This window comes from Sciurus vulgaris, assembly GCF_902686455.1.
Source record: "Sciurus vulgaris genome assembly, chromosome: 2".
Classification (NCBI taxonomy): Eukaryota; Metazoa; Chordata; class Mammalia; order Rodentia; family Sciuridae; genus Sciurus; species Sciurus vulgaris.
In genome coordinates, this window is record NC_136462.1 from 48,091,064 (window position 1) to 48,118,784 (window position 27,721).

General features: G+C 35.3%; 1 protein-coding gene across 2 annotated transcripts; it reads right to left on the reverse strand.

Annotated features, from left to right (window-relative positions):
• CGRRF1 (cell growth regulator with ring finger domain 1) lies at positions 1 to 27,721 on the reverse strand. Of its 2 annotated transcripts, none has more exons than XM_079121338.1 (6): positions 27,493 to 27,721; positions 19,253 to 19,392; positions 11,864 to 12,041; positions 11,571 to 11,718; positions 1,695 to 1,802; positions 1 to 1,468 (listed from the first exon to the last, which is right to left on the reverse strand). In XM_079121338.1, exons 1-6 carry the CDS (start codon positions 27,594 to 27,596, stop codon positions 1,148 to 1,150), a joined length of 999 nt encoding a protein of 332 aa, XP_078977464.1. In that variant the 5' UTR covers positions 27,597 to 27,721; the 3' UTR covers positions 1 to 1,147. The 2 variants fall into 2 exon arrangements, with proteins under 2 accessions (XP_078977464.1, XP_078977465.1); XM_079121339.1 differs by lacking the exon at positions 27,493 to 27,721 and adding an exon at positions 20,080 to 20,228.

A 27,721-nucleotide genomic window follows, 5' to 3' on the forward strand; every position in this document is an offset into this window, starting at 1 on the left:
TAAAAGGTAAGGCATTATTTTTAATACAAATTGGACAGAAAAGGCTTGAAAATCTCCCTCAATGTCATAGTTCACTTGCATGGTCTACCACCTTGGTGAGTTGAAGGTAATTTTGACTGAGGACTTGGGAATCTCTGATTTCCCTTGTTATTCTTAGCCATCTTGAAGAGAACTGGGGATGGGGCTTTATGGCCTAGCAAGTTCCTTGACTCTCTTAAGGATAAAACAAGGGATAAACAAAATAATTTATTATTCAGAGGGATACTAGGTTTATTTGGAATAAAAATACACTAGAAAAAATACAGGTATTTGTTCTTTTACTGCTTTTTCTAGCTCCAAAATTCTTCCAGTTTTGGATAGATTTGCCACGCCGGAGGAAATCTAAGTTAAGGCATTGAGAGTCCACAAAGCTTCCCTGGTAGAGCATATTCTATGAATCTAATCACATTTGACAAATAAGCTAATAAATTTAATTATCTCAGAAACTCTATTACCCAGGTTTTATATATCTTCCTCCTTTAGATGAGTATCAGTTTAATTTGTGATACACTGAGAACAATAACTATATTTTGCAATATAGTTATATTTTACATCAATAACTATATTTTGCATTTATGGTTTAAGAATCCTATATTTTAAAAAGACTTGTGTTTGGTAACTATGATGATAAGAGAAATTAGAAACCAAATAGATGGCATTTATAAAAGCATATATCAAGTAAAAATTTAAAGTGCAAAGCCCTTTTTCTAATTCCTAATTTTTCCTAATTTCACTCCAGATTACATCAAAGAGAAAATAGCAATCCTGAGACTTTTACCACCTCAAATTTCGGATAGGTTGCTTTTCAGAATGATTTTTCTAATCAACATTATATGAAATCTTCTAGTAGATAAAAGGCCAAATGTTTACATTCTTCTCAAGAGTTAAATGAATTTTTATGTATTAACATAGATCATATTCCAATGTTCACCATACTAAGCAGGAAGGAATAATTAATTTTCATCATCCATGTACGGTACAAATAAGAAGTTAAAATAGAATTTTCTTTGATGGTCAATACTGTAGATTCCATGTTACGATGAATTCTAAGAACACAAATTTCTGCATCTTAGGTAGAAAGTGTACTTTAGTAGTTGTAACAACATCTTCAAAGAGTTTTCAGTTTGTCTTTATCTTGCTCTTTCTGACTGCAAAGTGCAAAAGATTCCTGCACAAACTGCCTACACATCGGGCACTGCTGAAAATACTTGACACAGCCGTCGCACAGGCAGGTGTGCCTGCATGGCAAGAGCACCCAGTTCACACTTCCGTTCTGGCAAACCACACAGTCCTTGCTGTTCTCTTCAGACAGCTCCACTTCACTTTCAGACAGTCCAGCCTTTTCCAACAAACTTTGGTCTGTGTTTTTTTCTTCCGCAGAGGGATTGCCGGAGGGAGTTGAATTATTATTTGCAGACATGAAAAGTTGCTGGAAATCAAGAGAACAAGTGTAAAGATAACTATAAATGACAATTACTCTTTAAATCTGGGGTCATAGGAGCTACTCAAAATTTATGAGGTAGCCAATCCATTAGCAAAGAACAGTTAACTTCTATAATGACTAACTGAAAATAAAATTATCTCTTTGTAAACAGCCATTCTTTGACGCTCTATAAACAAAAACGGGAGATATAAGACAATGGGGTACAACTTACCTTCAGATCATGAAATTGACCTTGAGCCAGAAGTAAATATTGATACAATATTCTGCAGGAAAGTTTATAAGTCTTATCAGGAATATGAATTACTGATACCATGGAAATCTAAAATAAAAATTAAACACTAGTCAATATTTAATCTTATAATATTATTTTAGAATTATGTGAAAAAATGTTTCTAAGAATCTATATATTTAAAAAAATCTAATCTCCTAATCTCCATAAATTAAAGTCACTGAAGAACCTGTTGCCAGTTATATATTTTTGTTATGAGTATCTTAATTGTACTCAAATTTATGAATTTAATATGATCCCAATAAAAATTCCAATGAGCCCTTTTATAGAGCTATATGTATTGATTCTAAAATTCTCATATGGAGCTCTTGCCTGGTATGCACAAGGTCCTCTAAAATTAAAACAGTGTGATACTGGCACATGAATAGTCAGATAAATGAAAGAGAATAAGCAGTGCAGAAAAAGATCTAATTAAGTGTAAGAATATGATGAAAGTGTCATCTCAAATGAACAGGCAAAGAATCTTTTTAATAAACAGTATTGGGTCAACTGGACATCTATTTGGAAAAATATGAAATTGGATGTATTCCTCATGCCAAATGCAAGAATAAACTCCAATCATAAAACAAAATGTTAAAAAAAAAATAGAACTATACAAGTGTTACAGTTTAAATAAGAGATTTCCCCCCAAAAATCTCAGGTAGTACAGGAATATTTGATGGTAAAATTATTGGATTCTGGGAGTTGTAGTCTAGTCAGTAGATTAATCCACTTGATGGATTAATAACTGGATTACTTGGTGGTAACTGTAGGTAGATGGGTGTGGTTGGAACAAACATGTCACTGTGGGTGTGTCCTTGGGAATTATACTTTGTCCCTGGTTGGTTCACTTTCTTCCTGCTTCTTGGCTACCAGAAGCTAAGCAGTTTTCTTCCACCATACCCTCCACCATGGTGATCTGTCCAGAGCAGTGGGGTCAGTCAAGAAGGGACTGAACCTCTTGGGGCCTAAAATAAATTTTTCCTCCTCAAAGTTGTTCTTTTCAGGTATTTTTGTCATAGCCATGCAAACCTGTCTAACATGTATTAGAAGAAAACTGGTAAATTCCTTTTTTGTCTCAGTGTAGTAAAAGACTTTTCTAACTGACTCAAAACTCAGAGGCAGCCTGGGGCATGGTGGCATACACCTGTAAATACAGCTACTCGGGAGGCTGAGGCAGGAGGATCACAAGTTTGAGGCCAGCCTAGGCAACTTAGTGAGACCCTGTTTCAAGATTTACAAAACAGATGGGATGTATCTCAGTGGTAGAACACACCTGGGTTCAATCCCCAGTTTTTAGAGGGAAAAACAAAATCCCCAAAACAAATGAACATAAAAACTCAGAAGCGGGGAAGTTTGATATATTTGACTAGTTAAAAATTTTAAAATACATGAAAAAAAAGTACCACAAAGTCAAAGATATGACAAATTGGAATAAAATATTCAGAATGTATATCACAGGTTAAGGGTTAATATCCCTGATTTATGAAGAACCTTTAAAAACTGAAGAAAAAAAGTGACCAAAATTCTATAGAGAAGTGGACGAAAATATGAGCAATTCATAAAAGACATAAACATGACCCTTAACCACATCAAAAGATGTTCAATTAGAATCAAAACTTTTCTGTTTCTTACTAATTAGATTAACAAAAATTCAGAAGTGTCAGTATACTCTTGAGAAATAGTCACTCCCATTTATCACCGGTGGAAATGTTAAAAAATTTTCAAAGGTATAATCCCAATTAAGGGAATCTGGCAATAGGTTTCAACATTCAATCATACTCCACCCACACAACCCCAATGATATTAAATTACAAATGCACAGGTTATTTGGTACAATATTTTTACCGCAGACTACTAGAAACTATCCAAATGTCCAAGCACAGGAGACTAGCTCAATAACTAAGATGAATATATACCATACACACAATGGAGTGTGGTTCTCAAAAGACACAATCCCAAATGCCATAATTCCAAATGCTGAAATTCCCAAATATCAAAATCCCCCAAACTGCAATCCTAAAAGATTAAAATCCCAAATGTTAAAATCCTGAAAACTACAATTCCCATTTTTAAGAAAAAAAGGCTACATAAATATCATTCACATGGATCCTGTAAACAAGCTGGGGTTTCTATCAGATAAAGTGTACTTCAAGCCAAAGTTAATCAGAAGGGACAAAGAAGGACATTTCATGCTTAAGGGAATTATACATCAACATGATATAACAGTTGTAAATATTTATGCCCCAAGCAATGAAGCATCTATGTACACTGAACAAACCCTTCTCAATTACAAGAAGCAAATAGACCACAACACAATAACACTGGGAGAATTTAACACACCTCTCTCACCACTGGATACATCCTCCAAACAAAAGCTAAATAAAGAAGCTATTGAACTATATAAGAGAGTTAGAAAATAAAATTTTGGGGAAGGGCTTTGGTGTGTTTTGGTCTGTCCGCAAATAGTTGCCAAGTTATTCAGTTGTGTATCATCTCTGCCCCTTCATACACAGCCCCATGAATCCCTTCAGGAAAGAAAAGAAATCGAAGTTTAACAACCCTCTGAACCAAAGATGCTTGCTGACACAGAGGTTCATCTGTTGTTGAACTATTCCCGGTTAGGGCTTTGTCTATCATGGAAGATAGGCAGTCAAATCCCTGAACACTTAGGTTTACCACTAAATCTAACACAGAAAAACTAGTGTGTACTTCTCTTTGGTTAATAGATGACAATTTCAAAGCTATCCCTGTTAGGTTTTTGTTTGTTTAATCAAATATGTGTCATTCATGCCCCTGTAGGGAACTACACTTATATTTAATGATTAGAAAAAGTGAAGTACTTCATAAACACTTATTTGAAGATTTCATAGACTTTGAAGAAGAAACAAATTCAACTGAATCCCCAAATGGTAAGGACAATTTTGGAATTAGGTTTGATCAAAAAGGGAATTTCAAGTGTTATCAGTAAGGTTTGTTTTTTCCATTCAGCCCAGTGCATTTGGCAGAAAATTTAGAAGAGTAGATTTGCCACACTATATAGAAACAATTAAAACTTCAGATTAAAAGTGCATCATTTATCTTCATTGGCATTCCTTCCAGTTAATGAGATTCCTGAGGCTTTTAATCACTTAAAGTCACATGTGCCTAAAAAGCCAAAGTCTGACTGACTGGTTTGAAAATAATTATCTTCACAAAAGGATAAGAAGACATTTAAGCAAGTGTTGCTCTTTGATTACCAAATATATGATCTGAAAAGGTGCACGTGGAATGATTTGTACATTACCCATATTATGTAAAAGCACAGCACCAATGAGTGAAAATTTTAATAGGGAGTATTCATGGTATATATGAAATTGCAGAAGGATTTCAAAAATACAAGCACCATACAGAAAATGTGAACATATTCTCCAAGGACAGCTTTGCCCGAAAGGAAAAAAAGCAGCTATTCTATGACTTTAAAATACTGTTAAAGATCATGTAATTACCCATAGTCTATCCCTGTAGTTCTTTCTCATGTTTTTTTTTTTTTCCCCACTTTTTACAATTAGCTATGTTATGTATTTCATGTTTGCATCATTTCTAATCCTCTAGGTATAAATTATGTAAAGACTTTTGGAGAGTTCTAATTTATGTATTTTTTGCAAATATAACCCACAAAAGTATATTATCACAATGTTGACTTTATAACTTTATAAATATATTTATGACTTTATAAATATTATAAGTACAGGTATATTACAAACACTGAAACTTCCTCAATGAATGAAGTAATGTCCTTTTTGTACATCTACATTTGTGGAAGATAAAATTTGAGATCTCAGAGCTCCCAAATTTGAGAGTTCAGAACTCAGAACTTTGGGCAGTTGCATACGTGGTGGAAACCCATTATGGCTTTTTCCCCCTTTTCCTTTTTTCTTTTAAGAGAGGAGGAGTGAGAACACAGTCCCCCACTACCACAAATTATGCAGTCTAGTTTCCTACATCTAGGAAAATCGCAGAGGTCAGCATATCAGAGTATAATGGATATGCCTCACCCTGGGAAAACTACCTTCATGATCATGGTATCTCCCCTGCAAGGTAAGTATCCATTATGGCTTTTGATTATGGTTTTTCAGATGACCTCAGTCATAGAGCTGGGTGTACACAACTACCATGCACAGTGATGTGTTAGGCATTTTGCTTTTTGACCTATTTCTTCATGAATATGCTTTGTCTTTTCATACCTGTTATACCTGAGCACTAGCATTAGTAAACTGAGTGTTTACACTTGCAAAAATATGCTTGACATTTTGCCCATGTATAAGGTGCCAATGAGGTGTGTTGTGTCTTTTGTTTCTCAAGTAAATTCCCTTTAAAAAATGAAAATAAATGTCTTTTAAAGAATTTTAAAGATTATTTTTTCCAGAACAATATTTTGGGATTTTTATCTTTTGGAATTTTAATACTCAGGATTATGGCTGTCAGCATTGGGTCTTTTGGAATTATGGGTCTGTACTCAATGGAATACTATGTACCTGTTTAAAAAAAAGTGAGTAAGAGTTCTGAGAACTGATGTGGAATGTCTGCTGAGATACAATGAAGTGAAAAAAAGTCAAATATGAAAGAGCATGTATGGAATAGTGTGTTACCTTTTGGGTAAGAAAGAAGGGAAAAGAAGAAACATAGTGAAGATTAAAAAAACAATGAATTTAGTTATCTATAAGCACTGTGGTATGTGGGAATGAAGTTAAAAGGCTATAGAAAAGAATACCTGAATATATCTCTCAGAGTTTTCTGACTTTAAATGATCAATCTTGACAGGAAGTGGGGTACAGAAAGTTTGAGCACCAAATTAATTAAATTTAGTAATGAATTATAAGCCATTGCAGGGAGTTATAAAGGTCAAAAAGATAACAAACAGATAAACAAATGGAAGAAAAGGGAAGACTCTGGCTTCATGGAGCATACTAAGAACTGACTAGAAAGAGGGATGGGGCTACAGAATAATCATTTTGCAACCATCATTGTAAATATAAAATCTGACAAGAATCATTAATGGATATTCAATTCCAGTGGAATTTTTTTTATAAAAAGGAGACTATCTAGATGGTTTTAAAGGGCCTCCAGAAGAGGATGGCAGACCAGGACTCTCCAGTGTTTGTCACCACATCAACATCAATTTGAAACTTCCACACACAAAAATACCCTTATGAGAGCTAAACTGCCTCTGCACAGATAAAGGAGAACAAACCCAGAATACTGGAGAAGTTAGATAATACCTTGTGAGAGATCAAAACTACCAGCACCAATGAGAGAAAAAAACACTACATTCTAGAAGCTGTGCCCTGAAAAGAACACCCCACCACCTAGGCAATTCATCAGCTGCCCATGCACAATTCTGACCTGATCACAAAGAGATGTCAGAAGAACATGAGACTGCTCTGCTTACAAAAAGGGTGTACACATGCAACTATTCTTCAAAAATGCACTGAATTCTTCAAAAATACTAACGACAAACCAAGACTGTGGAAATGTTCTAGGTTAAAGGAGGTTAAAAATACATAATAAAGAAGAAAACCTAGATTTAGACTAGAACCCAGACTATTAGATCAACTGACAAATTGGAATATAGGTAATAGGTTGGAAAAAATATGTCAATGTTAAATTTATAAAGTTGGTAACTGTATTATGGTTGTAGAAGAGAATGTCCTTGAGCCAAGTATGGTGGCACATGCCTGTAATCCCAGCAACTTGGGAGACTGAGGCAGAAAGAGAGGGATTAAAAAAACCAGTCTGAGCAATTTAGCAAGGTCCTAAGCAACTTAGTGAGGCCCTGTCTCATAATTTAAAAAAATAAAAAAGGACTGGGGATGTGGTTCAGTGGAAGCCTCTGTGTTTAATCCCCAGTATCAAAATGAACAACAACAAAAAAAAATCAAAACAAAAAAAAAAAAACTCAGAACATCCTAATGTCAAGAAATACACAGAGAAATATTAGGCATAAAGAATCACCATGCATGCATCTTGCTCTCAAATCATTTAAAAACATTTATGATAAGATATGACGATTACATGAAATTTACACATACAAAGTCAAATAATAATGTGAATGGAAAAAATATTAACCATAGATGATCTGGGGAAAAGGTTTAGGGTATTCTTTTACTTTTTATTTTTGTAACTTTTTAAAATTATCAATAAAAAGCTTTTAAAAACCTGCCATGAATGTAAAAACACAATATTCTTTTTTAAAAATATTATAGTTGTCAATGGACCTTTATTTTATTTACTTAAATGTGGTGCTGAGAATTGAACCCAGTGCCTCACACATGCTAGGCAAGTGCTCTGCCACTGAGCCACAACCCCAGTACCAAACACAATATTCTTTATAGGCGTATAAGGATGACATGGAAAAGATATTCGGATATACTATTAAATGAAAGCAGGTTACAAAACAGAATGTATAATTTGATCCTTTTCTTTAGAAAAGTACATATATGAAAGAGATACAGCATATATTCACAGTTGCTATCATTGGGGGACAGAACACAGGTGGTTACACTTTCCTCCTAGCTTATCTAGGTTTTCTAATTTTTTTTTTCTGCCACAAATGCGTCATTTGAATATTATAGAAATAAACAGTAATGTAATTCAGTAAAATTTAACATTTTCAAAACCTTACAGGAACAATTCTTCTTTTCCTTTAATTGCTTAAAACAAAAAGCTGGTTCCCAACTATACCATATAAAAGCAATTCTTTCCTATTACAATGGAAATGGGAAAATCTTTTTTTTTTTTTTTTTTTGGTTTGTGTACTTTTTTTTTTTTTTTTTTTTTGTGGAGATTTGAACCCAGGGCCTTGTGCTTGCAAGGAAGCACTCTACCAACTGAGCTATATCCCCAGCCCCTGGTTTGTGTACTTTTAATTAGACTCATGACCCTGAAAAATCACACATGAAAAACTAATATAATCCCCTTGCTTTTAAAATTATGAACAGAGAATATTAACACGAGCTATACCAACAAGTCTGGTTTACTGCCAGTACCACCCTGTGGAGAGAAGCCTTCACAACTACAGCAAGACCGCATCCTTCATTCCACTTGGATCAGGGAACCTGACAGTAAATTCTTCTGTTTATATGCCACTGAACTGTACATTTAAAAATGATTAAAATAGTACATTTTCTGTTACATACATTTTACCACACACACAAACTCTCCCTGCTCAGGTGGAGAAAGAAAGTTAAAAGACAAAGAAGGAAACCCCTGAGCACCTGAAATAAAAAGAGAGCAGTCAGTCAGGGGAAAGTAATCCCAGGGGAGGCTGGGAAGCAAAAGGACTGAGATCAGATCCTTTTGTTTTGAATAAATGGAAAAATTAGGAGAACAGAACCCAAGGAACTCAGAAGAGATGAACATGGGTGAGAGAGAGGATTACCTTACCAGGTAGGTAGTAAAGAAAGAAAAGACTAGAAATACATAGCACAAACTCAACAGGTCTTAATTTAACTGCAACTGAAAAAGCAGGGACAGAGAAAAAAAGAAAATCTCTCACACGTACAACTCACACACAGGCAACCAAGGTGTTTTGCCATCAAGCTCTGGAAGGTTCACTAACACTATCCTGTATGAAGTTGATCCCCTGCTAACCCCAGCTCCACTTACCAAACCTTAATTGAGTATCTACTGTGTTCCAGGCACTGCACTAGGTTCTAGAAATACACTATTATGGATATGATTTTTTATAATTTTATTTACATATTTAAGGTTTACAACATGTTTTGATATGCATATAGTGAAATGGCAGCTACAGTCAAGCAAATTAACATATCCATCATTTCAGTTACCCCTCCTTTTCCTGTGTTGAGCATCTAATCTTTTAGAAAAAATCCCAAATATAGCATTACCATAGTGTACATTAGATCTCTAGATTTGTTCATCCTATATACCTGCAACTTTGAATCTTTGATCTAAATCTCATTTCCTCCCTCCCTACTCTATGACTTAAAAGAGGGAGGCTGACTTTACCTCAACAGAACTTCAGTTTGATAATAAAAAAAAAAAAAATTAGAGGCTTAACTACAAACGATCAGAGCTAAAATGTTCCAATAACGGTCTGTAGCTTCCAAAGTTCAATGCATATTTGTTTCAGGAAGATATTCCTGGGTTTTGTTTGTTTGTTTTTTAAAAAGATAGGGAATAAGGATGCAGCTCAGTGGTAGAGTGCTTGCCTAGCATGTGAATAGGTCCCTAGGTTTAGTTCCCAGCACTGGAAAAAAAAAAAGAAAAAGTGGGAGGTATAAAGGGTATGACTGGGATTTTTCTTGACTCTGCTTCAGTCTGTATAAGGATATTTGCCCTGCCTAATACATAAGTTGTTGGAAAGAAAAAGTAAGCCAATTTTAGTGAATGTATTTTTTATATTACAAAGTATCATCAATAATGTTAATATATTAATGAACATGCCTATTCAAGTAATTCAAAAAGCAGTAAACTGTATGTAACCGCAATATTACCACAATCCAATTTCACCAAAATTTATTTCCTGTATAGGTTGAGATTCCCTTATCCCAAATGTTGTGACGAGAAGTGTTTCAGATTTTGGAGTTTTTCAGATTTGGGATTGTTTGTAAATACATAATGAGATATCCTGAGGATGCCACCAAAGTCTAACCAAGGAATTCATTTATGTTTCAAATATACCTTATACATATAGCCTGAAGATAATTTTATACAATATTTTTAGTGTGCATGCATTTGACCAGTCACATGAAGTCAGGGTGGGATTTTACAACTGTGGTAACATGTCCCTGCTTAAAAATTTTCAGATTTGAGGCATTTTGGATTTTGAGATTAGGGATGTTCAACCTATGTCATTTTCTATCATACTTAGAGGATTGCGAAGGCTCAGGTCCTTTTGATCTTTAAGATGTTTTATCTTCCTAAATAGAGATAAACTACCAGACTGAAGAAATAATTAGCATAGAATGAGAAAACAAGGTTACCGTAGTACTGAAAATATAGGAACCAGACATGTGAGATACAGGGGCAGCAGGGACTCTGATGAAAAATAAGGTGGCTGCAACTATTAAAGAAAGAGTGGAGACTCTCTTAAAATTGAGCAGTTCAAGCTGAACATGGTGGTCACTCCTGTGCAATCCCAGTGGCTCAGGAGGCTAAGGCAGGAGGATCACAAGATCAAGGTCAGCCTCGGTAATTTAGCGAGGCCCTAAGCAACTTAATAAGACTGTCTCAAAATAAAAAATAAAAAGGGCTAGAGATGTGGTTCAGTTCTAGATGTGTTCATTCTATATACCTGCAACTTTGAATCTTTGATCTAAAACTCATTTCCTCCCTCATGGCACAGGAGTGTACCACCAGGCTCAGCTTGAAGTGCTCAATCTTAACGAGTCTCCCTGGGTGCAATTCCTGGTACCCAAAAGAAAAAAATAATTGAGCATTTAGATCATTGCAATTCTTATTTGTTCAGTATTAAAAGTGTTAATAATGGACATGCATCCCAACAGACTTTTTGTTATGGTAAACATAACAGAATACTAAGTGATGAAATTAACTTAATTCAACAATAATTTATTTTCTAAATACAATCATATTCTTGTGGCCTATAAGGAAAAAATCCATACTCTGAAGGTGCTATTATATGTATAAAAATCATACAGGTATACATCCCAAGTTTTCATTTTTTAAGAAAATGAGTCCAGGCCAAATATGTATCCACAGAAATTAAGATAAACATTTTTTGACTTCACCAAATAATTAAGAACCACCATCCAAATCACTTAGAGGTAATGCTTTTGGAATTTTGAAATTACTTACAATATCATAAATTTCTCGGTCATCCTCATGAGCTAAGGTCAACAGCGCTACCAATGGATAACGAGATCTGGGCACTGTACCAAAGTCTTCAATTTTATTATCTCTTGGTAACTGGCAATATATTTCTTCTTTGCTGTCCTTTTTTATACTTTTTGAAAATGTAAAGGCAAATTGCCACTATAGCCAAAAGAATGAAAATATATCAAAAATGATCAACAATGTAGCCACATTTTATTGTATCCGTAAAAAATTTAATTTTCATGTGCTAATGGGAATATCAGATAAAAGGATACAAATACTGTTCTTGGTAGAGATATTCGCTATACAGAGCATCTTCTAATGCTTGGGGAGTGCTTATTCTGAAGCAATAAACGTGCTTCTGCAGAGCTTCATATAATTTTTGAACACTGCACCCCCAGTAGCATGTAAGGCGACTATCTTCAAGGCAGTCTGTTTTTAAGGTTATACCAGCTGCAGAAAACAAAGCAGAAAGAGAATAGAAATTACCTAATGTGACATCTGACACAATTATACAAGGTGAGAAACACAGGCTTATTTTGGATGTTGGGCAGGCCTGATGGTGGTTAAATGAACTTATTATGGGAATGTACCTAGAAATGAAGGTCTGGCCTCCAAAACAAAATATAAAAATCTCAGTATCTATATAGTTTTTTAGCACTATTAAAATTTTCTTCCTTACTATTTATACATTTAAGCTTAGAAATTATCAGATTAATTTTTTTGACAACTCCAATATTTTTCAAAACACTCTAATAATGCATACAATCCTAATGACAAGAAACATACAGCAGAGTAGAGATGTCTCCAAAAGTGGACACACACAACTCATGGGGTCCAGAAGATGATCACTGGAGTAAGAAAATATTAAAAAGAAATTGAGCTTTACTAATATTAATATACACATTGACAACATTAATATATAGTCTTGTCACAAAGTTAATGTCCCATTTAATATGCAAAACAGCCTGAGAAAAGAGTGGGGATTCCAAAACAGGGAGGGTAATATCCTTGTTTGTTTTCTTTCAGTGGAAAGAAATGATATTACAAGTTGAGAAGACCTAATAAGTAGATATATAAATTCTAAATAGATATACAAATTATATTATAGAATTGTACTTTTTTTTCTGTTCAAGGCATCAGACCAAGGGGTACTTTACCACTGAGCTACATCCTCAGTCCTCCCTCTCCCCTGCAAGTTTTTTTTTTGCCTTGTTAATTGCCAAGGCTGGCCTCAAACTTTGACCCTCCTGCTTTGACCTTCTGAGTAGCTGGCATTAAAGGCATGTATTCTACTTATTATTCTGCACTCCACAGGACTTATTATGTACCACCACCATGACCATCTTCTTCTCACCAGTGGTGGTTGTAGCATTATCCAGTCCGAGGGTAGTAGCAGCCAATATCTCTTACTGAGGGCAGTGCGAGCTGTAACATTTTAGTGCTCACAGGCAGTGGTATACTTGACTAGACCAAAGGGACAGTTTTGGTCATTGTTTCTTACTTCCCGATTTTTACTCTCTAAACCTACCAGCAATTCTGTAAGCTACTTGATATTCTTTTATTGGAGTTTTTTGGTTGCTTGTTAATAGGCATTCAAACTGATATAATATTCATTTTTTAAAAAAGTGATTCAGAGTCTGGAATACATAAATACAAGTATATGACAGGATAAGCCCAGCAACTCAGGAGGCTGAAACAGAAGGATTGCAAACTCATCAAGGCCAGCCTTGACAACTTAGTGAGACCCTGTCTCAAAAGAAAAAAATTATTAATGGGGATGCAGTTCAGCAGTAAAACAGCCCAGGATTCAATCCTTAGTACACAAGAAGAAAAACAAACACACACATACACACACACACACACAAAATTCTCCACAGGATATCAAATATGGATTGAGTTTTTCACTTTTCTTCTTGGTATTTAGTAGTATATACACAGAGAGCCTGAGGTTCTGAGTATGTATAGTCACAGTGATGCAGCTATTTCTAATCAGTTAAGTAAAAATTTTAATTGGTAGGAACTACGAAAAGGTAACTGGAGCAGAATTTGATTTCAAATACATGATTCAACTCATCAGTTATTAACTCAAGAACAGGAAATTTCATTAGCTACTACGTAGTTGAAGAAAAACATCCCTGATATACAAATTAATACATATGCACATAAAATTACACATATTTTTCTCTATGTCATTGTAGAACCACATGACATGAGATAGGAGAGAAAAGTTAGATAAAGATAGGAAAAAGAAAGGTACACTCATACATTGCTGGTGGGGCTGCAAATTAGTGCAGCCACTCTGGAAAGCAGTGTGGAGATTTCTTAGAAAACTTGGAATGGAACCACCATTTGACCCAGCTATCCCACTCCTTGGCCTATACCCAAAGGACTTAAAATCAGCATACTACAGAGATACAGCCACATCAATGTTCATAGCTGCTCATTCACAATAGCCAGATTGTGGAACCAACATAGATGTCCTTCAATTGATGAATGGATAAAGAAACTGTGAGATATATACAATGGAATATTATTCAGCCATAAAGAATGATAAAATTATGGCATTTGCAGGCAAATGGATGAAATTGGAGAATATCATGCTAAGTGTGATAAGCCAATCTCAAAAAACCAAAGGACGAATGATATCCTAATAAGTGGATGATGACACATAATGGGGGGTGGGAGGAGTTAGTGTTAGGGTTAGAGTTAGGGTTAGGGAGGGGGGCAAGAATGGAGGAAGGAAGGACTGTATAGAGGGAAAAGAGGGGTGGAGGGGTGGGGCGAAGGGAAAAAATAACAGAATGAATCAAACAACATTACCCTATGTAAATTTATGATTACTCAAATGGTATGCCTTTACGCCATGTACAAACAGAGAAACAACATGTATCCCATTTGTTTACAATAAAAAAAAAATAGGAAAAAGAAAACAAAAAGTATATGGGAAAAGTAGTTAAAAAGAACCCTACAAAGTGATTAGTTAATATTGTGGTTAAAAAAAAATGTATAAAGATGTATATATTGTAGATTAAATATTGTAGCAAAATGCTGGAATCAACCCAAATATCTATCAATAGGGAATTAAATGAATAAAATATTATACTAGAAAATACTACATAGTCATTAAAAAAGAATTGAGGCATGTTAGAATTTCCATATGTACTATTATGCAATGATCTTCAGAATATATTAAAATATAAAATGCAAAGTGGAGATAAGTGTATATATATATATATATATATATATATACTACTACTCTCACATGAAAGGACATCCATGTATACGTGTTTACTTACATTAAAAAAGGACAATGGAAATTAGTCTTTTTAAAAAACTTATAGAATTTATGTAAGTACTTCTAAGTAACTTCTAAAATTTTATTTGCTTTATAAAAAGAATGAGAGCTCTAGAAAAACAGTTTAGCGACTCCAAGTTGCAATAATAAGCCATTTACAAACTCTGTATACTTCACTAAAAGGGGGGTTATCTGATATCAACTGAATATTAATCAGACTTTAATAATGTCTCTGAAACTAATATTCAAAATTAATGGAAAAAAACTACAGAATATAAAATTTCTCCTCTGCAATCTTGCATAAACTTGACCATTATATAAACTGAGAAGAGAATGTAGATTTTTCTTATTTGATGATAGTCAAATACTCCTACACAATATTCCCCCTTTTATCTTACCCATTTTTTTTCTGCAGAATTTCTACTTTTACATTTCCTTAGTCTTCTAAATTTCAAAGTACACACAAAACCACCTTAGATCAATAGCACTAACAGTATTAGTACAAATGTAAACCAGAAATTTCAGAATCAAAATTAAGTGAACCACATGGGTGTTCTCTCAACTACCCTCATCCAACAAAGATATTATAGGCAAATGAAGTAAAGTGTAAGAGAAAACCTGGTAAACAATTGAAAAAAATAAGAACTATAAGTCCAATGCTTTGAGTCATTATAAAAAGAGAAAGATGCACACACCTGTAATCACTGATTCAGGAGGCTGAGATAGAAGGATAACAAGTTTGAGGACTCAGAAATTTAGCAAGGCTCTAAGGAACTTAGTGAGACACTGTCTCAAAATTTTAAAACATGGCTGGGGATGTAGCTCAATGATGAAATGCTCTGGGTTCAGTTCCTAGTCTCCACCTCCCAAAGAGAGAGAGAGAGAGAAAGAAACAATCTATTGAAAAAGAGGAAGGGGGTCAGGGGAGGAGAAGAAAGGAGGAATGAGAGGGAGGGTAAGGGGGGAGATGGATGTGATCAAAGCATATTATTAGGATGTACAAATATGCCACAATGAAACCACTATTCTATATCAGTAAAATGCACTGGGGCTTGGGGGACAATGGGACAAGAAAGTCATAAACCTTGAAGAAAAATCTTGAGAGAGAAGTAATATACAAGGAGACCATGCATGAGGATAATAAAGCCAGGGTATTCGATGAAAGTAGGGTCACAGGAAACAAAGAGTCACAAACTCTTCCCAAAATACTGCATGTGTTATTTTGTCTAACTCTCTTGCTTTACTGTTAGATTTTATCAAGATAAATAAGTTCAAACACAAGGAACTGCTTACAAAGTGACAATAGAATTACTGAACCAAATTAATGAAATCCAACTAATACATACTGAGTACCTACTTAAAATTTCATTGAAGTCTCTACATTGGGGGAATGGAAATAAAAATTCAAACACACTATTAGTAAATAACAATGACAAAAAAATCCCAACAACCTACCCTAGTAAACAGAACTGATTTAAAACCAATTCTCTCACTGGGTATGGTGGTGCATGCCTGTAGTACCAGCAACTAAGGTGGCTGAGGTAGAAGGATCACAAGTTCAAGGTCAACCTCAGCAACTAAGAAAGACCCTACATAACTTACCCTGTCTCAAAATAAAAAATATAAAGGACTGGGGATATGGTTTGGTGACTAAGCATCCCTGAGTTCAATCTCAAGCATCAAAACAAAAGAAAATAAAACAAAAACTGATTCTTTCATACGTTTTCAATTTAAGTCAGATCCCCAGATATTCCCCCCCACCACCCTGCAATATGTCAATCATTTGGGGTACAGTGGTGGGAAAAAAAAATCCTGTAAAATTAAACTATCTACATATCAAATGAAATAAACTTTTAAATTGTCATCAGATTATTTTATCATCTTATGTAGACATCTTCAATGATACTCACCTTTCCACCAATTAAACAAATGAATTTTATTCTGCTAAATATAACTCTTGCCAAAATCTTCCCTATAGAAGATTGATAATGAATGCTATGTTTTAGTATTTTAAAAATTAAGAATTTAATCATGCTATAAATCTACACATTAAAAATTATTTTATGTACTTGAGTAATGCTACTGTTGGTTAGTGCCTAGTGTGTGAGTATAACTGAAGTTTACTTACTGGTCATAATTTCAATTGCATCAAACACTTACAGGGTGGTTTTATTTGTAACTATTGCCACCTGAAAGGCAGATTGATGAATTTCCTACTTTGTAGCTCATGAATGTGCTGTATTTTGCTCACAATGTATTAATTTTTCTCACTTTTTCAGATTTCTGGGCTTGTGGAAATGTACTGCAGGAAGGATGGCCTTGGTAGATTTTTTTGTTGGCAGTCCTGCTCAAGAGCCAGATTCAATATTATAGCAAGTTCAAGTTCAAAGCCAAAAGGATTGAAAGTCACTGAGTCACCACTATTATGTATATTTTAATCAGGTATGCACAACCTACTGTTTTCTAAACAAATTAGTTTTTATCTGTATCATATCTTAAAATTTAGTTTTCTGAAAAGACAAATGTCAGATCAATCTTACTGCTATGGGGGGAGGGCTCTATTTTTCTTCAACTCATAGGGTAACATTATTTACAGTTAAGGATGAAGAATAAGAAATTCTGTACTTTTTCTTTAATGACTAAGTAAACTGATTTTTGATAAGTGATATGGATTCTGAAAGTTATAGGCAGGAAGGATGACTAGATAAAAATGGTCCACAGAAGTCATAAGGCATGATGTCAAGATGTCAAGAAGGAAAGGACTGGGGCTGGGGATATAGCTCAGTTGGTAGAGTGCTTGCCTTGCAAGCACAAGGCCCTGAGTTCAATCCCCAGCACCGAAAAAAAAAAAAAAAAAAAAAAGGACTGGTCAACTATTAAGTACTTCAGAGAAGACAGTAGGCTCAGGATTTGATGACCACTGGAGGTTGCGGGTGGTGGGCAGAAGTGGTTAAGTAGTGATGTTAAAGTCATTTCAGTAGAGGGTACAAAGAAAAGTTAGATTGTGCTGCATTAAGGAGTAAAAGGGAAGAGAAGAGAAGGCAAACGAAACCAGCTTTTAAGAAGCCAGTTGTGAAGGAAAAAAGAAAAATGGGCAGGAGCTAAAATAAGGTGAAAAGCTGAGATTTATTTATATTTAAGATACCCAAAAGGTGAATAAGTATAAATGGTGAGTTTCAGCCCTGAAATCTTTGAAAAGCTACAGAATTCTACCTAGAACTGCCTACTCTATATCTCCATTGAACTGTCACAAAAGCATTTCAAAATCCAAATGTTCAGCAGTGAATTCAATACCTTTCTTCCAAAACCTGCCATTCCACTGGTATCTTCGTTAATAGAATCTGTATATGTGGGTCCCAGGCAAAGAACCTGAGTCTTTCTGCACTCCTCTCTCTTACCTTTCCCACCCTGTTTTAATCAAAACAAATGACATCTTGTTCCTCTAATGTATTATTTTGTTTCTTATCTATCACAGTGCTTTGTTCATGCCTCTTCCTTTAACTAAAAGTTTCCTCAAACCCACGGTAAATAGACTACTTATCTATTAGTCAAGACTCCTCAAAACAAAAAACAAAAACCAAGAGGAGGAAAGGAAGAAAAATAAGAGATTCAGCACATTCTTTTCCTAAATATATCTCTACATCCTAGGAAAGTTAACCATTTCTTTGTTTATAATTCACTCCCATGGTTTCTAAATGGTTCTGATGACAATTTATTTTTCCAAGTAAGTACAGAAACAAAAAATTGCGATCTATCATTACCATTACAAAATAACACTTTACATGAAAATAATTTATATCAAAATACCTTAATTTCACATTAAAAGACACTTATTCTTTAGAAGGGTAGCAATCTTACATTAACTGTACTTGGGAGATACTACATCATTTCTCTCTTCACTAAAGACCAATGAAAATAGCACAGTGTCCTAACAGACTCTTCTCACTAATACTTTTTTAAAAAATATTTTTTTAGTTGTAGATAGACACAATGCCTTTATTAATTTATTTTTATGCGGTGCTGAGGATCAAACCCAGTGCCTCACATGTGCTAGGCAAGTGCTCTACCACTGAGCTACAACCCCAGCTAATACCCTCACTAATACCCTGAATGAATGAATGAATGAATGAATACTTCATTCTTCTCCTTTGTATACATATCTGCCTCTGTTTACTAGTTGGTAAGTTCCTTAGGAACAAAAGTTTATGTATTCTTAATCTTTGTATCTGCAGTATTCAATCCAGTCCCTGAAACAAGAGAGATGCTCAATAAATGTTTGGTAAAAGTATAATGAAGAGAAAGAAAATAAAAGGGCTAAAAAAGGAGGTATATTATGAAAGAAAAGCTTTGAAAAATAGCCACCAACTTGTAATTGAAGCTGTAGATGGATTAGTGATCTCTAAGCCAAAAGGATTCTTGACTTGTCTCATTTGCTTTTTGAAAACTCTTGTGTTGAACTGGGTCTCTTCTGAATTTCTCAGAATTACTGGAACATCCCAACCAAACCTGAAGAAAAGTAAAAATAAAACATAATTTTCACAAATGTTGAAATTTTATGTCATATGAAAGTATGTTGTGCTTCAGAAAGCTAGTCCTTTTAACACAGAGGTTGTTTAAAAGAGCCTTAACTTGCACTATTTTTCAGAATTAATCTAGAATTAAGAGAGATTAGAGGTCCCACAGCACTCTAACACATGGGTCAGCTGTCTGAATCAACATACTTTTGAAAACAAGGGTTGTATTGTTATTCTTGATAATAATAAAGGAGCACAGTGATTATAGGTAAATTATATTTAATAGCAAAAATAGTATAGAATTATTACATTTTGAAAAAGATATGAAAAACAAAAATACATTCAATATGCAGAATACTTGATATAACTTATCAGGCAAGAGAACTTTTAAAACACCAAATATAGCCCTTCAATTTACATAATGGATTTTCTAGTTCTAAATTTCATGTAAAAATGTAAACTCTGACAATATATAGTGAAAAGATTTGAAAGGAAAATGAGAGTGACTAAACACAATTTTTAGTAAAATTACATACTTTGATATACTCCCATCTCTCTAAACACATACCAGTAATAGAATAAAAAATAAAATTAAAAAGACCCTGCTAAAATGAGTAAGCAAAGCAGTATATTTAAACAAAGAAATAGTAATACTCAGCACTGAAAAGAAACAACTTACTGCTATAACCACATGGATAAATTTCAAAAATATGATGCTATGCAAAAGAAGCCATGTACAAAAAAGCACATGTTGTATGATTCCCTAATATGAAATTCTTGCCAGGAACAGTGGCACATGGCTATAATCCCAGCAACTCAGGAGTTTGAGGCAGGAGGATAACAAGTTCAAGACTAGTCTTGGCAACTCAGTGAAACCCTGTGTCAAAATAAAAAAATAAAAAGGCCTGGGGTCATGGTTCAGTAGCAGAGCACTCCTGGATTCCATCCAGTTAAGGAAGGAAGGAAGGAAGGAAGGAAGGAAGGAAGGAAGGAAGGAAGGAAGGAAGGAAGGAAGGAAGGAAGGAAGGAAGGAGAAAAAGAGAAATTCCAAAGTAGGCAAAACTAACTTCTGGTAGAAATAAAAACGAAGGAGCACAGGAGTAGGAAATGAGTGGGAGCATAAGGAAACTTTCCCTGGTGACGAAATCTGTATCCTGATGCAAGTTTGAATTGTATAGAAGGTTTGATAACACTTGGCAAACAATATGCTTGAGATACATACATTTCATTATATGTAAATATTACTTCAAAAGAAAAAGAACTATAAACAAAACAAACATTGAACTCTAGCTAATAAAAGTCATTCTCTGATACTTATGAATGAAGAGCACAACCTACTTTGAAATTGTATCCCAAAATAAGATGGATGACTGATTGGACAGAAAAATGGATGAATGGACAAATATGTAATAAGAGAATTATTATAATTTTGATGTAGAATCCAAGTGATCGGTAAATGTTTCCTATATAATTCTTTCTAGTATTCTGAATATTTGAAAATTTTTATGATAAAATGTTGGAAAAGAGAAATAGCTGGGTTTAAAAACAAGTATCAGTGGATCTGAAAAGGGAAAGAAACATGAGTAAAGCTGATGCCATGCTGTGATGGGATCTGAGCCTGGTAGCAGGCAGTGGCAAATAAGCCTTGGAATACTAGGAACCCAGTATACATTGTCCATCCAAGACTAGGGTCAGATCCAGGTTCATAACACCAGGAGCTGGGTTTGGCAAATGTCAATCTTGAACAGTACTGTCATTATTAGACCCAGTCTTAGACTGGGTGATCTAAGAATCTGGGTGTAGATAATTATAAAATGATACCACTAACATTTAGGTTGAAAACTAGTATGTCAAAACATGATGACGACCTAATACTGACAGAAAGTCATAAAATTAACAAATGGAACAGAAATTCATTCAAGATGATGAATTTAATTTTATTGGACAGTTAGAAAAACCTGTTCTGGTCCTGCCTAATAAAGCTGGGAGTAAGTTTCTAACAGATCAAACTGTTTCCAAGCATCTTAACAGTGACCCAGAAAAAAAGCTCAAGAATACAAAATACCCAGCATCCCATAAGGTGAAATTCATAATATTTTTGCATCAAATAAAAAAATGAATATGCATGCAAAAAAGCAGGAAAATATTACCCATAATGAAAAGAAAAAAACTAATAGAAGGTAAGTAAAGATTGAATGTATTATATAGAGACATGGGTGATATAAAAAATACCCAAATCAATTTCTAGAGATGACAGATACAATATTTGAGATGAAAAATACACTGGATGGGATTAACAGCAGATGAGATACTGTAGAACAAAAGATGAGTGAATAAACCTGAAGACAACACAATAAAAAGTACTCCAATGAAACAGGAAAAAAAGAAAACTGAATAAAAATAAACAAAACATCAGTGTGCCAAGGGACAATTTTAAGAAGCCTAATATACATGTAATTGAAGTATACAGAACAAGGTCAGAAGACAGATAAAGGATTTGAACACATAATGGTTAAATCCATTGAAAATTATAAACTCACACATCCAAAAATTTAATGAATTCCAAACACAAGAAACAAAGAAAAATACATTTAAGCATATTGTAATCAAACTGCTTTAAACCAATAACAAAGAGAATATCTTTAAAAAAGTACTACATAGACAGTAGTTTTCTTATCAGAATTAATGAAAGCCAAAATATCTTTCAAGACATAAAAGTTTAAAAGTTGTCAATCTAGAATTCTATACCTATATTTTTCAAAAGCAAAAGAAAAGAAAATACTTTTTCATATACAACAAAAGCAAAAAGAATTCACCATCAACATCATTTCTTGCACAACAAGAAATATTAAAGGAAATTTTGGGGGGAAAAGGTGAATGATACCAAATAGCAATTTAGACTGATACAAAGAAATGGACAGCACAGAAATGGTAATGATGTGGGAAATATAATGTTTTTCTTCCTATTTAAATCTCTTTAAAATACTACTTGAAAGTTGGCAGTAAACCACAAACTCTAAAGCAATCACTAAAAAAAGTTATTGCTAACAAACCAACATAAATCACTTAACTAATGCAAATGATGGACAAGAGGGGAAAAGGAAGAAAGTACAGACAGGGCAAATAGAAAATAAATAGTAAGATGGTGAACTTAAATCTAACCTTATCGATAACAGCATCAAATGTAAAATGATTTAAACTCCCTGATTAAAAGACAAAGAATAATACTATCAACCAATTTGACCTAATTGACAGGTATAGAACATCTCACCCAATAATAGCAGGATACATATATTCTTTTTAAGTGCATTAGGAAATTTATGAGAGACAGATCATATCCTGGATATAAAACAAACCTCAATTAATTTACAAGAAATGAAAACACAAAAAGTATACTGGCCAAAATGAAACCAAATAATAAGTCACTAACAGAATGTTATCTTGAAAATTCCCAAATATTTAGATTAAATAGCAAACTTCCAACTAACCCAGATTTCAAGAAAAATTTAAAAATTATAAGCTGAATGAAAATGAAAACATATGTAGCAAAATTTATGTGATGTTAGTAAAGCAGTCCTCTTAGGGAAATTAAAAGTCCTAAATGTATGTTTGTTTGATACTGATCACCATCCTCCACAAAAAAAGAAGAAAGCTCTAAAACTCTCAATCTTATTAAATATAGACTACCAATGAATCGAATTTCAGTCAAACAAACAAGTATGAGTTAACAAATTAAGTTTCTTTCTTTTTGGTGGGGACTGAACCCAGGGGTGCTCCACCATGAAGCTACATCCCCAATGCTATTTTTTTATTTTTTGAGACAGGGTCTTGATAAATTGCTTAGCCTGGCTTTGAACTTGCAATCATCCTGCCTCCACCTCCTGAGTTGCTAGGATTACAGGCATGTTCTGCTGTATCTAGTGATGAATTAACATTTTAGATCCAGAATTTCTTGAGACTATATATCTTGGGCTAACAAACTAATAATCCATTCTCACACATATTTTCAGGTTCCCACAGATACAAGTTAGCAAAATCTTGCCGTTCTTTTATAGGATAAGTGATTTCCAACCAGGTCAGATTTGTGCCCCTGATGGACATGAGAAGATTCTCGTCTCAGGGCAAAAGGCAGGACTAAGTATGGATATCCCTTTGCAAAGAGACTGCCCTAACTGAAGTTATCACAAGATCTTCAACTGAGGTAAGACTAGATGTCTAACCCACGAAAGACTACCTTCATCAATAAGGCAGGCTCAGATTGACTGTGGTTTCAAGATTCTCAGTTCTGTGTCCATGTCTATCTAGATGTCTCCACCCTAAGTTTCAGAGTCCCACTTCTTTGTAATCAATGTCCTAAATGAGACACTGAAAGACTGTGTAAGTCTATTACCAGCACCATGAAAACTGGGTTACATTTTTAGCAAGCTTGACTCTATAGCTATACAAAATAAAATGCTTTCGAACCATAGAAACTCTAATTCTCCAAGATTTGATTCAAGAGTTTCAAGACTTGAGTTGGTCATTTTCTTTCTGTAAGTGCTCCAGTAAACGCAGCAGCAACCTAAACAGCTCTCCATCAGCCCTTGTAGCCATTGTTCCTGATACAACGGTCAAGTGCTTTAACTACTTGGTCCCCCAAGGCAGGTGCTTCAGAAATAATTTTATCACCATTAACCAAAGGCAGTAATTTAATAAGTTAAATTACACTACATGCCATAGATTATTAGAATCTTATTTCTCATTAGCTGAAGAAATAACCAATCCAACCCCCAAACCTTATCTCTGACGATTTTTTCTCCTTAGGATCCCATTCTTAGTAACACTTTATCAGTCAGGGTCCAGCCAAGAGAACAAAACCACACCAGTTATTTTAAAGAAAAGAATTTAACATTAAAAAATGTTAACTAGGGGGCTTAGGAGATAGCTCAGTTGGTAAAGTGCTTGCCTTACAAGCACAGGGCCCTGGCTTTGATCCCCAGCACCACACACACACACACACACACACACACACACACACAAAATGTTAACTGGGGCTGGGGATATAGCTCAGTAGTAAAGTGCTTGCTTAGCATGTGTGAGGCCCTGAGTTTTAAGGGGAGAAGGTTAAACCAAAAGTTGAAAAACAAAAAGGCAAAAAGGAGAAATTGAATATCAAAACAGTAGTAATAGCAGGAAGCACTTATTATTCCTAGGACAAAGGAATAGAGCAAAGAGAATTATAACAGCTTAGAAATTTAAAGTAGCAACCCCATGGAGCTGGGACTCAGATCTGAGGAAAGGATATTTTTAAGAAGTTGCAAAGAGACTGGTTCTAGAACAGTAGAAAACTAAACTGGAATAATTTGAGACCATTGCCAGACTGAAGAGATAAGAAAGGAATCAAACAGAAATAAGCAAGTTCCTTCATCCTCTTGAAGGCCTCCCAGTCTCCATCCTTCCTTGGCAAAAATCTAGCAGATTCGCAAAGGTAGGGTATGAAGAGGGGTGGTATGAATATATCCTGGGCCTAACAAACTAACAATCCATTCTCACACATATACCCCAGGTTTCCACAGATACAAGTCAGCAAAATCTTGCAATTGTTTTTATAGGATAAGCTATTTCCAACTAGGTCAGAAAGGGTGGTGTGAACAACCACTTAATAACCCGTAGTTAAGAGGAGGCAGCGGGTAGCTGTGGAGTCAGGATCCTTGAGTATGGCATTTTGGACTCCTTTCTGCACAGCGTCTGACAGGAGCTAACAGGAACTACCATGTAGTTAAAAAGGAATATCATACATCCAATGGCACGGTTCTTTCCTACTGCTATTGGGATCCAGTAATCAGATGCTCCTATTCTTTCTCCACTCTCACCAGTGTAGCTGGACACAAAGCAGTGGAAAGGAGAAATGGGAAACTCACCACACTGAGGTAAGAACCATGACAGAAAAAACAGATGACCAAAACGGACTGTATTAAGGGAGGGCTTTAAAAAATGAAAATTATGGTGAGCTATTTAGTTTACCCTCTGGCCTGACTACTAGTAGATGTTTTCTTGAGATCAAAATGGAATTCAAATTTTCTTCATTTATAGTCAATAAATCTGTGGCCTTGGCTTGAGTTTGCAAAGTTTATCTACATGGGCAAAACTAACCCAGATGAAAAGAATGGTGAGTTAGGCTCAATGTGGCCTAATCAGGATGGAAATGACTGCCACTTACATGGTCTTGTGGCCTCACCAGTGCTTTGGGGAAGCAAAGCTTCCAAAGTTCTACTATTACCCAGGCTTCCACCTCTGTAAAAGTCACACCTACATGGGTGATTAAGTAATTACTGAAACCAAGCCTTAAACCTGGCAGAGTCAATTTCAGCTGGGCATAGTGGTACTCAGCTATAATCCCATCAACTCAGGAGGCTGAGGCAGGAGGATCACAAGTTTAAGGCAAGCTTCAGAAATTTAGTGAGATCCTAAGCAACTTAGCAAGACCCTGTTTCAAAATTAAAAAATAAAAAGGTCTGGGGATGTTACTCAGTGGTTAAGCACCCCTGGGTTCCAAAAACATCCCTAGTACCAAAAAAACCCAAAAATTGAAAAACTTGGCAGTCAAGATTTGAACCTAGATGTGTCATCTGACAAAATCTGTCTCTCTCCCTCTCTCTTTTTTATATTTAAGCACATAATACAATTATTGACTAGGTATTGATTTTCCTTATGGAGAAAAAATAGGTTTTTTTAAGAGAATTACAGCAACATTATGGTCATTTTAAAACCTTATGTTAAGATTACTTTTCTCACTGGGCAACACCTTCCTAATTTTCTTGTTACAAAATTTCTTGAAATGAATAATAGCAATAAAATCTGATGGGTCAAGAATAACAAATTGCAGAAGACTGTTCTTCATCTTTCCCCATCCACATACAAGGAATTTTCCATTCTACCACTGGCAGGTTGGAAATGCTAAAACTTTGATTAGTTCCTAAAGATGGGGCATATATTTTCAGAAACTGACAAGTGCCTGTGTTCTTTCTTTAAAATAATGACATAAGTAATCAAAGGTGTTTCTGAATTTGTTTTACGAAGCCTGCTTTAGTCACTAAAATGTGCTCCTCTACTCAGGTTGTATTCTCTGAAATGCCTTCTCTCAACTACACACAAACAACTACTTAAAAAAAAAAAAAAAAAAAAAACTTATTCTCTAAAATTCAGCTCATGTCTTTCTCTTCAATGGAGTTCTCTCAGACTCTTCAGGTCATGGTTGTTATCCACTTAAATCCACTATTAGACACATTTGGTGGTTACCATCTTTTCAAAGGGTCTTATGAAGGCTGCAGCCTTGTGGGCTAGTAAAATGATTCCAACCTTGTTTACAAGGCTTGCCTCAACACGATACTATGGCATCTCCTCAAGAGAGACCAGAATCTCTGGGTCAGAAGAATTGCTCAGGGGTTATTTAACAATCTATCCCCTTTGTCTCCAATAGGTAAACAACTTAAACCCCATAGTGTAACTTATTTCTAAGGTCTCTTAGAAATTTTGATTTCGGTGGTTCTATCAAGTATTACTTCAAAAGGTGTGGGATTGTGGAATGGGTATAGAAATCATTAAATTCTCAAACGGTAACTGAATTCTGTGAAAAGTTCCACTGGAAGATCCGAGGCCAAGTGTTCAGGCTGGATCAGGAACATAACAATCAACTTCTTGTTACTGTCCCAGACTGTACACTGAACGGCAGGTGATTGATTCACTCAGGGCACACAGTATGCCCCATCCCGGACAAAGCCTGCCGGACAAGTACTTTATCCCAACATCAAGATCAGGGGCTTCCTGGCTGCTTTATCGCCTAGAAACAAAGCTGGGTAAAATATCCCAATCCGGTACCACTCCAGATACCCGCAGCACCGGGGGCCGTAAGCCAAGCCTGGCAGTGACGCAGGTGCGGTGTTCACCTGCTTCTCCCCCAGCAGTCAGTCGCAGTCCTCCGCACCGATTACCCAACGGCCTCAGGCGCCCCAGTCCCGTGGGCTCCTGCTTCTGTGCCCACTGCCGCTCGCCGCGACCCCTCTCCAGGGTTGTCTGTCCCTTCGTCCCTTGCTCCTAGCCCTGGGACACTTACCATCCTAGTACCAGGCCGGTGGTCACGATGAAGCAGGTAAAGACCACCGCGATATAGAAAAGCGGCGAGTATTCATAAAGCGTTACCAGAAACACCGCAGCCATCAGGGTCCCCTGGGCTGAGCCCGGCTCCAGCCGCCCAGCCCAGCCCAGGCCAAACCGAGCCAGCTCGGCCAGGGGTAAAAGCCACTACGGTGCCCCAGAGCGGACAAACTTTATAAATCCTCCCT